General features: G+C 33.3%; 1 protein-coding gene across 1 annotated transcript; it reads left to right on the forward strand.

The window, feature by feature from the left end:
• The first annotated feature begins 10,196 nt into the window (after positions 1–10,196).
• LOC144567195 (putative aquaporin TIP1-1) lies at positions 10,197–12,212 on the forward strand. Its single transcript, XM_078317270.1, has 3 exons — positions 10,197–10,539; positions 11,223–11,504; positions 11,608–12,212. Exons 1-3 carry the CDS (start codon positions 10,407–10,409, stop codon positions 11,946–11,948), a joined length of 756 nt encoding a protein of 251 aa, XP_078173396.1. The 5' UTR covers positions 10,197–10,406; the 3' UTR covers positions 11,949–12,212.
• Positions 12,213–14,519: the final 2,307 nt, after the last annotated feature.

The following is a 14,519-nucleotide window of genomic DNA, read 5'->3' on the forward strand; positions in this document are numbered from 1 at the left end:
ACAGTTGATTTCATCATTTGAAGTCAATTTGATAGGTTTTCGAAATAAAATATAGGTTCCTAAACTCATGGTAAACTCATCGGTTTGATTTGATATCAATCCGATAAGTTTTAAAGTAAACTCATGGTAATACAAAATGTTGCAAATGAAGAACGTTAAATTAGAAATAAATCTTTGGTGAGCTTAACTCCAATATCAATTGGATTGGCTTCAAATGACGATTTCGAACCATTTAAGCGATCAACTTCACAAGTGATGTGTTACATGTCAAATATATAAAATTTTAAATTAATTCAATATAAAGTCAAGCGGTAATAAAATGAAGAAAATAAATTTATTATAGTTAACTTATAAATTCTTTTTTACCCCTCGGCTTTATACTAATTTAATTCGATTTTTCTTAAATTTAATATGTAAATATATTACTCGTGAAGTAGATCAATTTTAACCATTTAAATTTTTTTCCTATAAATGTTGAAGTTGAGTTGAAATTAACATCACCGAAGAATTGGTAAGCTCAAAAACAACCTAGTTCTACTCTATAGTCTAAATACTAGTATCTTTGAGTCAATATCTTTGCTTTTAAGTGTACTTTAATCGGACATGATTTTTTCCATAATTATGTACTTTCAAATTTCAATGCAATCTTGTTGGTTAGCTGAACCATTTAGGGATACACGCACAGTCGACCCTTGACAGTTTTTACAATTACCGGACCAGACCTTAGCAAAATTTTCCAAGAGCTGTTTTTCGGATTCAAATCTGCTCCTTTTCTTAAGAAAAGGAGCACCCTCCTATTCCTTCATCCGAACCGTTCAAAATCAATCGTACGGCTTCAATTACATCTGATTTGTTTTAATAGATTATATTGATATAAAAGAAAAAGTAATTGAAACTGTTGAATCAATTTTGAACGGTTCAGATGGAGGAATAGGAGGATGCTCCTTTTCAAAAGAGCAGATTTGAATCCCTGTTTTTCTAGTTTGTCAGAATAGACTATGGAGCACAATAAATCAAAGCAAAAAAAAAAAAAAAAAAAACGTGATGAGACAGCACCAACACATTTCTGGAAACGTCTGGTAAAAGGGCAACATAGGGTCTGGAAATAATCTAAATTAAAAAAAATATAATAATACAAAAGTAGGGTCGGTGAATGATTAGCAATTTAGCATAGACTCTATTGAGTCATAGAGCCCAACGGCACCAACATTGGTTACTAACAAAACAAGAGACAAAGATGAAATATTAACAAGAGATTTAAATACTTCGGTTTCGGTTTTGGTTTCTTACCAGGACACGTCATCTTCAAAATAAAATATATATTTGTAAATTTAATTAACACGTGACACCCGTAAAGTTAAATTAAAGAAAACGAAAATTATAAATATATCATCTATAATTTAAATAGGTTATTAATTAAATTTCATGCACTTTAAAAATTAATTGAATAATTATTTATTCTAGCTACTTGAATACTTGATCAATAATTAAAAAAAAATCGTAAAATACATTTAAATTCAACACATAATTATTTATCCCACCCGTAGCGAATTTATCTAATTTTAAAAAAAAATTATGATACAAATTGTTATGATTGTCAAATATATTTAATTGTCAATAGACTTTTTATGGATTATTTAAGTGGTTTTGTTTTTTTCTCTATTTCTGCTCCAGGGAAAAGAAATGTGGTATTATATAATTATTTATAATGGATGTCAATAATGTATAATTAGGTTCGGGCTTCGCTGGTACAGATTATCTCATCACCTGATCTGATCTTATTCTATAACTGCATACATTTAATTTTTTGAAAATATTTGATTTGTTTTGATCATTGAAAAATAATTAGATGGGCCCACTATGGCTGGATGGATAAGGTTTACAAGTATATTGAGCATCTTTGAAATTTTTGCTTATCATTTATGAAAATGACTTACTCTTTAATTTAATATCCTTTCACTATCAAAATTATATTTCTTGGGCGGTTTCAACCGACCATTAATAAAATGACATTTGGCTAATGAAAATCAATGGTAGACTTATAATTGCTCCTAAAATTTATATGAGAATTTTCTTATAAATATCATATGAAAATAAAAAAAAATAATGAAGACAAAATTACCAGGACACTTCGCAATGACAAAACAACATGTGGAAGACAAATCACTGACAATAGTACACAAAAATTAAATGAGAATGCATAAAAACAGTATGTGGATAGGGTCCATAGGGATGTCTTTTCATCATAATCAATAGTTATGACTTATAATAAAGTGTAACTAGCGGCTAATGTGACTCGTTGATTTAATTAATGGAGACTAATCAACTCTTAGATGTCTCTAGAAAAAGGAAAACGACATAACAAATGCTACAGCAATTTAGAGTTGTCAATTAAAAATTTCTATAAGCAGAGACAAACAGGCAAATATAGATGGGGAGAGGGGGGTGTCCGATGGGCATCGGACCAAATTCGGTTCGATGGGGGGTTTAAACCGTCAGATCTGCTTTAGGATTCGTGTGTACGGATTTTAAAGCAGACGCGAAATTGCGGGTGCGAATCCTAAAGCAGATCTGACGGTTTAAACCCCCCATCGAACCGGATTTGGTCCGATGCCCATCGGAAACCCCCCTCTCCCATATAGATGACGTGTCACTATGCTATACACTCGTTTTTTGGATACTTCAACTGTATTCTAATTCCTAACCCAAGTTTTTAATTGATGGTGAAAAATAAAAGGGAACGAAAAAAAAATGAAAAACCGATGCTACTATATTTTTCTTCATTTTTTTCAATTACAATTTGAAATATAAAATATAAATTTCAGGAGCTTTTAAGAAATTAAAATCATAATCACGATTAAATATCTAACTAAATGAGAATTATTTAAGTGGAAGTAATAGTGATCCCGGACTGGTTATAATAAAATAATAGATTCAAATCAGGTTTAGCGTGACTGGTTATATTCGTTTATTTTTAGCTGCACAAGCTCCTTGTAGCAAATGATCAACAACAATTGAAGTGATCACTCGAATAAATGAAGTGTATAGTGAAAATGATTTTTATCCTATATTTTTTACAAATAGATAAATAAGTCTCCGCAAATATTAATTTTGTATATCACAAGTTGTCATCGCCATTCTATCACATTAATGTTTCATAATAAAAAATGTTAATTGTAAAATCAAAACCGTTGATCTTATTTTCATTACAAGTAGTGCTAAACATTAAAAAAATTGTAATTGTTCAAAAAGTGAATGTACAAAATTGTATTTTAAGATCTCTCTTTTCATCTTTTAAAAATAAAAATAGCAGCTTTGAGCTGCGAGCTTTCATTAACAAAAGCTCAAATGCACTTCTGATTACTTATACCAGTATCTCAAAAGACAAAGGTAAAGGAATTGCGGGGCAGTTTGATAGATATCAGATTAAATTTAGTTCGATGTTCGATCGGAGTCACTCGATTCGCTTATTCGCATCAAGATACACATGGACAACTTTATAATTGGTGTAGATCAAGTGCGTACGAATCTTAACACGTATCAAACGACTCAGACCGTAAATCAGACTGAATTTGATCTTATGCTCATCGTACCGCCACCACTCCGATGGTACATACAACCTTCTAAAAATCCACTACAAATCCACAAAGTATGGCCGTGTCTAGTGTGCTCTCTATTTTAGCGGGAGATAGTGAAATAGAACTAATTTTGAGCATCATGAATCATCACGCTCCAACTTTATTTATTACCAGATATCGACTCCAGGGATACTGGTACCTGGTACCGTTTGGGGCCATGTTTGTTCCTATCCTAGTATACTCTTGTCAGTTTTACATCCATCTTTATTACAGGACAGCTGAAATTTACACCAATTATTTTTCTTCTGCAATAAATAAATCATAAATTTTGCCTTGTAGCTTCTAGTCCTTTTCTCCAAAATTTTCAACTTTTCAATCTGGCCCTAGACTGCTTGAGACAATTGTGGGTTCCTTCAGCTCAAAATGTTTACCCCATCAGATGTCAAGAAATATTTATTTTATATATTCATATCACTTGTGATGATATTAAATAATAGTTTGAATTTTAAAATTTTAGTGAAAATTTAAAACATGAAAAAGGCATGCACATCCTCTGGCGGCCATTTTTCTTAATACTCCAAAAGAAAAAGTTAATTTAAAAAATAACCCCGTATTTTATTTTTTTTCAAAAATGACCTAACCGCCTGGCCCACAGGCGGTCTCCTAGGAGACCAAACCTCCCCTCCCACGGGCGGTCTTCCTTTTTTTTTTTTTTTAGAGATCTGAGTATTTTGATTTAAATAATTTTGTCAAGAAAATTTTTTCTTATTTAGAGTGTATGCCAAAAAAATAAGACATTTGATAAATTTATGAAGTGATGTCGTAACTCTTTATAACTTTAATTTTATTTGTCAGTTAGATATCACAAGTCTAAATATAACACTAATGAAGGAGTTAGCCTTTATTCAAAAATTTTCAAGCTCTGACAGCTTGTTGATCTTTTTCTCTTTTTCCGGTTTTTATAATATATGTATAATACACACACACACACACACACATATACATATACATATACATATACACAGAAAAATGTAAAATTTGGTCTCCAAGCACATATTAATATGGAGAACAAGATGAACGGTTCAGATCGACTTTTTGAATTTTGAAATTTCAAATTTGGACTGTGTGTATTTCGACCCATATGCTACCGAAAGCACATTAGCCTATCTCTATTATATATATAATATACATATATATACATGTATTATATTATATATACTAATATACAAAACTAGGGTGTGATGTGCTCACCAAGAGGTGTTGGTGAGCACACCTCCAAATGACTATCGGATTGACTCCGAACTATGAATCTAAACCATTGAAATCCAAGTACTTCGTGAGTGATGCATATACATGCAAAATTTTTAAAGTTTGAAATTCATTTAGCACATGGTCAAGCGGTCAAAACAATGAACATTTTATAAATTATTTTTTTAATTGTTTTATGTATTAACTTTTCATCATTGTTTTGACCGCTTGACCATGTACTTAATGAATTCGAAACTTTAAAATTTTTGACATACATGCATCACTCACGAAATACTTGAATTTCAACGGTTTTGATTCAAATTTCGAAATCAATCCGGTAGTCATTTGGAGGTGTGCTCACCAATCTCTCTTGGTGAGCACATCACACCCTAGTTTTGCTCCATATATATATATATATATATATATATATATATATACATGTAGAGTAAGGCTACGCTACTTCGCGAATTAAACAGGATGTTTTAATTCACGCTCATATCTCTTATTTCGAAGTCCAAATAGCCGATCCAAACTGTTAGATGTTTAATCTATATTAAAATGTGATTGGAGACCAAATTTTACATTTTTTTGAATTTTTTTACTATTTATTAAGATGGTTTGAAAATCGCTATTTTTTAATGCCTACCATCGTACGAAGACTTAAACTGAGTTTTTGAGGCACTAAACGATGTTTTTTTGAAATTCTGATGCTTTCGATACAACAATGCCTGAGGTTTTTCCAGGCAAAATCGGATTCGTCTCGTCCTCCCCTTTCCGAAAAGTGTTTGTACGCCCAAATCCGACTTTCCTAGCCAAAGTTATGGATGTTTAAAGTTTTTTCGAAAGTTGAACTTTGGAAATTCATAACTAACTGTAGAAAAATCCAAATAAATTAAAATTTGTGTCAATTCTATGCATTTTTGAATGCTCTACCTACTGGTCACTCATTTTTTCAGTTTGGTCCCTGTATCAATCCAGACTTGCTGATCTACCTGCTGGTCACTATTTATTTGTGTATATGTATATGTGTATATGTGTATATGTATATGTATATGTATATATGAGAATATGCTAGCATGCTATGCATAGCATAGAGGGCCTCCATGCAACGGCTCAATATTCGATTTTTCAAAATCCTAACGGTCGATCCGAACTGTTCATCTTGTTTTCCATATTAATATGTGTTTGGTTTTTCAAATTTTACATTTTTTGGAATTTTTTTACTATTTTTTTAGATTTATTGAAGATCACTGTTTTCAGCAAATCTGGACCATAACAAAAACAACGATTTTCAATAAATCTAAAGAAATAGTAAAAAAATTCCAAAAAATGTAAAATTTGGTCTCCAAACACATATTAATATGGAGAACAAGATGAACGGTTCGGATCGACCGTTAGGATTTTGAAAACTCAAAATCCGAGCCGTTGCACGGAGGGGCTCTATGCTATGCATAGCATGCTAGCATATTGCTGTATATATGTATATGTATATATAGGGTCTGTCTAAATTGCTGCTGGCAGCATTTCAGCAGAGGTGCTGCCGGGGCTATATTTAGCCGTGTGATGTCCAAACAACAAATCCAAACCGTTAGATGTTTAATCTATATTATAACCTACTTGGAGACCAAATTTTACATTTTTTGAAATTTTTTTACTATATATTAAGCTGGTTTGAAAACCGCTGATTTCAGTAAATTTCTGCAGCATTGAAATCAGCGGTTTTCAAACCAGCTTAATATATAGTAAACAAATTCCAAAAAATGTAAAATTTGGTCTCCAAGTAGATTATAATATAGATTAAACATCTAACGGTTTAGATTTGTTGTTTGAACAACAAAAAATAGAAAAAACAGTGGCAGCACCGCCGGCAGAAATGCTGCCGGCAGCAAATTAGCCACAGCCTGTATATATGTGTGTGTGTGTGTGTGTGTGTGTGTGTGTGTGTGTGTGTGTGTATTTATATATGTATATATGTATATGTATATATGTATATATTATACATATATTATAAAAACCGGAAAAAGAGAAAAAGATCAACAAGCTGTCAGAGCTTGAAAATTTTTGAATAAGGCCAAGTTCTTCATTAGTGTTATATTTAGACTTGTGATATCTAATTGACAAATAAAATCAAAATTATAAAGAGTTACAACAGCACTTCATAAATTTATCAAATGTCTTATTTTTTTGACATACACTCTAAACAAGAAAATTTTTTCTTCACAAAATTATTTAAATCAAAATACTCAGATCTCTAAAAAAAAAAAAAAAAAAAAAAAAAAAAAAAAAAAAAAAAAAAAAAAAAAAGAAGACCGCCCATGGGAGGGGCGGTTTGGTCCCCTAGGAGACCGCCCGTGGGGAGGGGGGGGGGGGGGGGGGCGGTTTGGTCTCCTAGGAGACCGCCCGTGGGCCTGGCGGTTAGGTCATTTTTGAAAAAAAATATAATGCGGGGTTATTTTTAAAATTAACCTTTTCTTTTGAGGCATTAATAAAAATGACCGATCCTCTGGTATCTAAAATATGTGCTAAGGATATTCTCTTATTATTATTTTTAAAATTTTATAACTAAAAAATTACTCAAAGCGTTGCGACCGTTATTGATATTCAATTATTCTAAATTAAGTCTACCTAAATTAACCAATTAAATTATAACCAATGAAAATTGTGCTCGTGAACAAAGGAGAAGACCAAAAATTGCCAAAAGTGACAGCGCACGCTTCAATCTCAAAAAGTGAATGATGAGGAATGTAATTTGCTCGATGTTTGCTGTTTTTTCGAAAGAGCGGATCCTAGATCATGTTTGTTTTGCGCATTGATTTCAAATCAAGTTTCATCACAACAACTACACAAGCGTTATCGACTTATCGGATTCTAATCCACAGCCCACCAGGCCTGTCCCACTCAAACATGCCAGGTGTCGCCAACCAATGCGCTTGGGATGGCCATGCTGAGCTGTCGTTCCGGCTCGCCTAAATCACTCATTATCTTTTGTCAACTAACTATCAACAAAAAATATATAAAAAAAAATCTTGATTCAGATGGGCAAATAAGAAATAAGGATAATGTCTAATTATTGTTCTTACATTTGTGGAAAGGTTAATGTGAAAATGCAATAAACTTTGTTTAACAAGGATAACCCCAAAAATCCGCATAATTGATTACAATATTTACAAAGTTTTTATTTGCTTAACTTAAAAAATAGAGTTTTATTTTGTCTTGTTAAAATTACTAAAATATGCCGAAACTTCCATGATTTTTTTTTTTTTTTTTTTTTTTTGAGGGTTGAATGGCAAGTCGCCTCCAAGTCTCCAACAATGTATTTGATAAGAAAAGGTTTTAATTTTACAGGCTCCTAAAAACAGTAAAAAAGTAAAATAAAATATTTACAACTTGGCTCTTCCAAGTTAATGTCCATTTATAATATTCTTATTATTTAGCTTGCCCCAATTGCAGCTAGCACGGTGCTATGTCTACTTCCTACTTAAGTAAGCCATCCATAGATTTCTGCTACAATAGTGTCTATTAGGATAGGAACAATTTTGGCTATTTCTGAAAATATCATTTTGTTCCTTTCCCTCCAGAGCGCTCAACATCCTGCCACCCATACAAAGTCCCACAGTTGTTTGTTGGTTCTCCCGTTCTTTCGCATCTTGTACCAAACCTCCTCGAACTCAATCCCGTGTGTAGCACTTGTAATAAAATTGAAGTATGGTAATAACCCTCGCCAAAAAAGGTGTGCATATGAGCATTCTCGCATGAGGTGATCCCTTCTTTCAAACATTCCAACAGTACACATCACACGGTCCACCCTTCCACGGTTGCATCCCCTCACAAGTAGCACTGCTCGGATTAGTAATTTATTATGTAGTAGAAGCCATATGAATGTCTTCACCTTCATAGGAATTCTCATTTTTCATGGGGCTTTGTGGTAATGGCAACACATTCCTCTGTCCTACCTCATTCTGTAAGCTGATGAGCACGAGAACCGGCCATCTGTGCTCCACCTCCACAGCACCAATTGTGTGTTTCCATGAATTTTAGAAAGATATATTGTAACTTGTGAAGAGTGTGATGTTTGTACACAAAAATATTTTAATAAATAAATTTACGTTGTTTAAAAAATTGATATCGAAATGACTGTTGTCATTGGTAATCAAAATATTGGACTAACTGATGACTAGAGATGTGTAATTTTTTTTATATTTTAATATGAGGAGGTTTCCTTTTTTTAGCATAATATGAGGAGGTTTCTGACATGCCTTTTTTTTTGGTTGAGAAATAAGGATAGCAAACTCAACTTAAAGATTCATTAACATGTTATTTAATCTACGGATATGCAAAAAATTATAGTACTTTGACTATGCCTAATGTAAAAGGACAAGTTTGTTAAAAATTATAAACTGATCTTTTACATTGTAATTTATTAATTTGATGTCAATAGAAATGCAGCTGAAATATCACATCAAAATATTAATGTACGTATTTGAGATTTAGATTGATTAATATTAATTCTTTTGAATAGAGCTATGATATAAATATGTAAAATGAGAGTATTGCAAATCCTTCCTTTTTATAATCTCTATTATCATATTGATGTTATATTGAATTTACAATGTGTATTTAAAATGTCTTGCTTTGACTAATTACAACACAAATGTTATTTGTATTTGTGTTGTACTGCAAAGCGCGAAAAATAGCATGCTGGAGATAGTTTAGGAATGAAACAAAACAACTACAATAAAAAAACGGTGCGACACATGTATCAGTTATGTGCTGTGATTTGCGCATCTTATACTATAACTATTCACATATTGTAACTATATTGTAATTAATTCTTTATAAAAGAAGACAACATAGCATGAAACTCAGCACGAAACAACATGTCAACATGCAAGATACTGCATGTTATGACACATTTTTTTTTTCAAATCCAGTTCTTCATTTTAAAATTTTCAAGAATCATTTCATTTTTTTTAGAACTTTTATGAATATTTTTTTCAATAAACAAATTAAAATTACAAAAAAAAAGTTAAATATGATTAGACATAACTAACATGATTAATCACAACACGTTTGATTATAGCATACTTACATGGTGTGATCATTAATTAACGTGCTGTGATCATCCCGTATCATTTTAATCATAACATAACACAAAAAATTTAGTACTACACAACATGGGACGAAAATTACAACATCTTAGCTCCGACACGATACATTTTTTCCAGTCGAAGTACCGCATACTTGATACTTGTATTAATGTTCCCACTGGGTATATAGCTTACAATGAATCAACTAAGGTACTCCACAAATTAAAAATATCAATTGATAATATAATGAACATCATAAATACCGCACATCTGGGGGGTGAACCAGCAAAAGCGCCATCGAATGACAGACGGTCCTTATTATTCGGGAAAAACCGGTAACTGGTTACAGCCGGTTAACAAGCAGCCTCTCGAATAAGCTCGCACGTACTATAAAACACCATCCCCCCTTCAAATCCAGTCATCCACACTGATCATTGTTTCTTTCTCTCCCCTCTCTAATTATTATCCATCTTTCAAAGAGGTCCAGAGAAAAATGCCGATTAGAAATATTGCCATTGGTAACACCCAGGAGGTGTACCATCCCGGTGCACTCAAGGCGGCACTTGCTGAGTTCATTTGCACCTTCATCTTCGTCTTCGCTGGCCAAGGCTCTGGCATGGCCTATGGTATGTTAATTTCTCTTTGCCATTTTCTGACTCCTTTCTGTTTATTTTATTTTATTTTATTTTCAGCCATTACACCTAAAATAGGTAATCTCACGAAATAAACAAATCTAGATGGAATAAAGCTACATTTTTTTTTTCTTGAATTTCATAGTATTTGAAAGGTCTATGCTGTACATGCAAAACTAGTACCATTGCATCGATGAGTGTTTTTCAGAGCCCTTTGTAACGACAACAGTCAACAGTTCTTATCTTTGGGACCAATAAAAGATGTAATACGAACTACCAGTCTACCAGGAAAACAATCAAGGCTAAAAGGGTCTTAATTTTTTCCCCTTTACCTGCTTCTTTTCAATGGCAACACAGTTTTCGTCAAAATGTACCCTTTTTAGCTCAATTATTGAACCTAAATGTCAGAAACCAATTTTATGTGGCCAATATGTAGTGGGTTTGTTAGCGGTTCACACCTTTCAGTTTCCTCACCAATAGATGATAAATCTACTTTCTTGCATCCGGAACAATTAACCTTTTAATAAACTTTTTTGAAAAAATGGTGTACGTGACATAATTAGAGTTCAAGAACCAGATCTTCTTTATCTTCACCATTTAAGGATGCCTATTGCGGGTCACTGACTGACAACAAACATTAATTTCTTGTGTAACAACATTTCTCTGTTTCTAAACAGGCAAACTCACCAAAGATGGCGCAAGCACACCAGCAGGCTTAATCTCAGCCGCCATTGCGCACGCTTTCGCGCTTTTTGTCGCCGTCTCAGTCGGTGCCAACATCTCTGGTGGCCACGTCAACCCAGCTGTTACCTTTGGTGCCTTCATTGGTGGCAACATCACTCTCTTGCGTGGAATCCTCTACTGGATTGCCCAGCTCCTAGGCTCAACTGTTGCCTGCCTTTTGCTTCGCTTCTGCACCGGTGGCCTCGCCACTGGCACCTTTGGTCTCACTGGAATTGGTAAGATTTTTTAATGAATTTAATTTCCTTCATCATATTATGTTGAATTGCTCTTGAATTATTTTGACAAAAATAAATTAATCAATGATTATGTTATTCGTAGGTGCTGGACAAGCCTTGGTTCTGGAAATCGTCATGACCTTCGGCCTTGTTTACACCGTATATGCCACCGCAATTGACCCAAAGAAGGGCAGCCTCGGCACAATTGCTCCGATTGCAATTGGTTTCATTGTGGGTGCAAACATCTTGGTCGGTGGTGCCTTTGACGGTGCATCAATGAACCCGGCTGTTTCGTTTGGACCCGCATTGGTGAGCTGGTCCTGGACCCACCAATGGGTGTACTGGGTTGGCCCATTGATCGGTGGGGCTATCGCCGCCATTGTTTATGACGTCTTCTTCATCACGAACTCTCACGAGCAGTTGCCTACCACCGAGAGTTATTAGAGACCGATGACGGGTTTTGTCGATAACCCGATTAGTGGGCCGTTTGCGGTTATCGATTTGGTCTGGTTTGTTAGTGTCCTTCTTTTGTGCCTCCTTTTTTTAGTATTTGGATCCGGGTTTGATTCATGTTTTGTGAATGGTAAGATGATGTTGGTTGAAATCTCTCTCCTTCAGAACCATTTTCTTTCGGTAAAAAGCTGTTGATTCGTGTAGTTGAGTTTCTTGTTAATAATTGTACCGGTAACAAGTCTGTTTTTCCTTAAATTTCTGCTTTGTTCTTTTCGATTTTCCTTTCTTATTTTTCCACCTATCTTAGCAATCTTTACTAAAAAACTTACGAACACTGCTGGAATTCGCATCCTCTGAGATATCTCATATTTTGCGTGACTTTTTGGAAAATCTCAACCGTTGCAATATGTTTTGCGCTAATCTCAAGCTCAAATAATACTGCCCCCTACATCAACCCCGAATAGGCACCGGACACGACGGTCACGCAAAATATGAGATATCTCAGAGGATACGCACTCATAGTCTCATACTGCTGGGTGTCCATTCATTTATGAACAATAATTAATTTATTTGGTAGGGGAGAATATATAATTTGTAGTAGGAAAATAACATACATGATACACAATTATTGCAGTAGCCACACCAATTAGTATCTCGTTGAAATAGATGAGATCAGTTATTTTGCCGGTTCTCTGAAAATTCATTATCTCCAAATAAAAATATGTTAATGAGCATTTCTTTCAGTAAATAGGAACTTCAATTAAGAATATAACGACAAAAAAATGTACTGAGAGTCTGAGATATAAATTCAATCTAAAAATCACATCGATTGTTATTGGTTTAGGGTTGAAATCAAAAGAAGAAAGAATATAGTAGATAGGAAGAAGAGGATTAGAATACCTCATCGTCGATACTAGAAAATTTTATCACTGTATGCGTTATATAATTGCAACAGATAAAACAAAAACCGAAATTCACCCTCCGTTCTCCTTTTTATATAAAATTCTGTTCTTAACCCTATCAGCAAATTGTCGGAGAGGCCTCCGGTCGCTACATTGTTTGGCGACCAGAATACGCTAAATTATTTAACGATCATTGTAGTACCCAAATTATTCGACGACCATTGTACAATACTACAATGTACGCCAATTCAATTTATTTGGCCATTCCAGGGACGTTAACATTTTAGCGTATTTCTCAATTTGGTAATTTCCATTCTTACATGACCACTTCAGTAACTTATTGTTTTCTATTAAAATATTTCGGGACATATCCAGATACATTTTTCTATTTTAAATTCATATTTAGTAATTTTCAATGCAAGTCGCAAGACATATCTAAATTATAAATTCTTTTCTCATAATAAAGTGCTATAGAGAATCTAGATTCTTCTAGCAGCGACAAGATGATATTTTTGAAGGATCGATCGTGATTCGTGAAAGAAAAAAAAATCTAACCCGACATGCCATGTGGCAAATTGACATTTCTTACCTCCTTTCTCTCTCCTATTAATATGATCACTGTTAAGAAGAGACGAAAAAAAACAGAGAGAAGAAACTAAGGGCCCTTCGGTGGCTTGGGAATTAATGGATGGGATTTTTACGGTTAACAATGTGTTTATCATCTGTGAAGGGTATTAAAATGCATGTTAAAGCACGTTATTTGTTTTTTGTATTTTTGTTGAAATCCGTAGGCGATTGTACTGATTGAAAAAGATACAAACTAACTGTTATTCAAAATTAGATAAAAAATTAGATAATGAGTGTTTGTGAACAAATAGCTGTAAACAAACAAAATTGCACAAGGTATGCGCATCTTGTAGACACACAATTAGTTCTTCTCTTGATCAGAGTGATAGAAATCTAGAGATTGTTGCCTCTGTATGAATATTGTAGCCGAAAAGACATTGCATTCAAACTGGATCGGGAATTGAATCGATCAGACTAGAATATGCACCAATCAGTCAGAAAGACACTAAATCAAACCGAATTAAAAACTAAATCAATTAGTCCAAAACAATTACCTTAAAGCAGAGCGAAAAGAGAAGATGTAGAAGAAGTGAAGGCAAAAACAACACATAAAACATCAAATCATAAACGAAATATATACCTACCATACACAAACTAGAGATCACTTGCTCTTCCATCACGGAAAAAAAAGAAAACACCCATCATGAAAAAAAAAGAGCTCCGCATGGATCGCCATGGTGTTTTGTTTTTCTAGATCGCCTCGTGTCACCCATTTTTCCCATTGCTAAAGACAGCCAACCATTAGAATGAGGTTACAGTTTTTCAAAGTACATATCGGTCTATGAATATATATTTTCATATATTTTCGTTTTAAAATTCAAACTGTCGATTTGAAAAACTCAATATAATTTATGTATCAAATTTTATATTTGTTAGAAAATTTGTATTAATATTTTACATTAGGAGATCACGTGATCTAAAGATATTATGGATTATCCAAAAGTAGTATTTTTCACATATAATAAAAATAAAATAAAAAATATATAAAATTTGATTTCTATTTATATATTTTCATTGAACAAATTGATCTACA

This window comes from Carex rostrata, chromosome 16 (genome assembly GCF_964058835.1).
Source record: "Carex rostrata chromosome 16, lpCarRost1.2, whole genome shotgun sequence".
Taxonomy (NCBI): Eukaryota; Viridiplantae; Streptophyta; class Magnoliopsida; order Poales; family Cyperaceae; genus Carex; species Carex rostrata.

Coding starts and splice junctions, on each gene's coding strand:
- LOC144567195 (XM_078317270.1), top strand. CDS start 10,407: ATGCCGATTAGAAATATTGCCATTGGTAACACCCAGGAGGTGTACCAT. Junction 10,540..11,222: donor AGGCTCTGGCATGGCCTATG/GTATGTTAATTT, acceptor GTTTCTAAACAG/GCAAACTCACCAAAGATGGC. Junction 11,505..11,607: donor CTTTGGTCTCACTGGAATTG/GTAAGATTTTTT, acceptor TGTTATTCGTAG/GTGCTGGACAAGCCTTGGTT.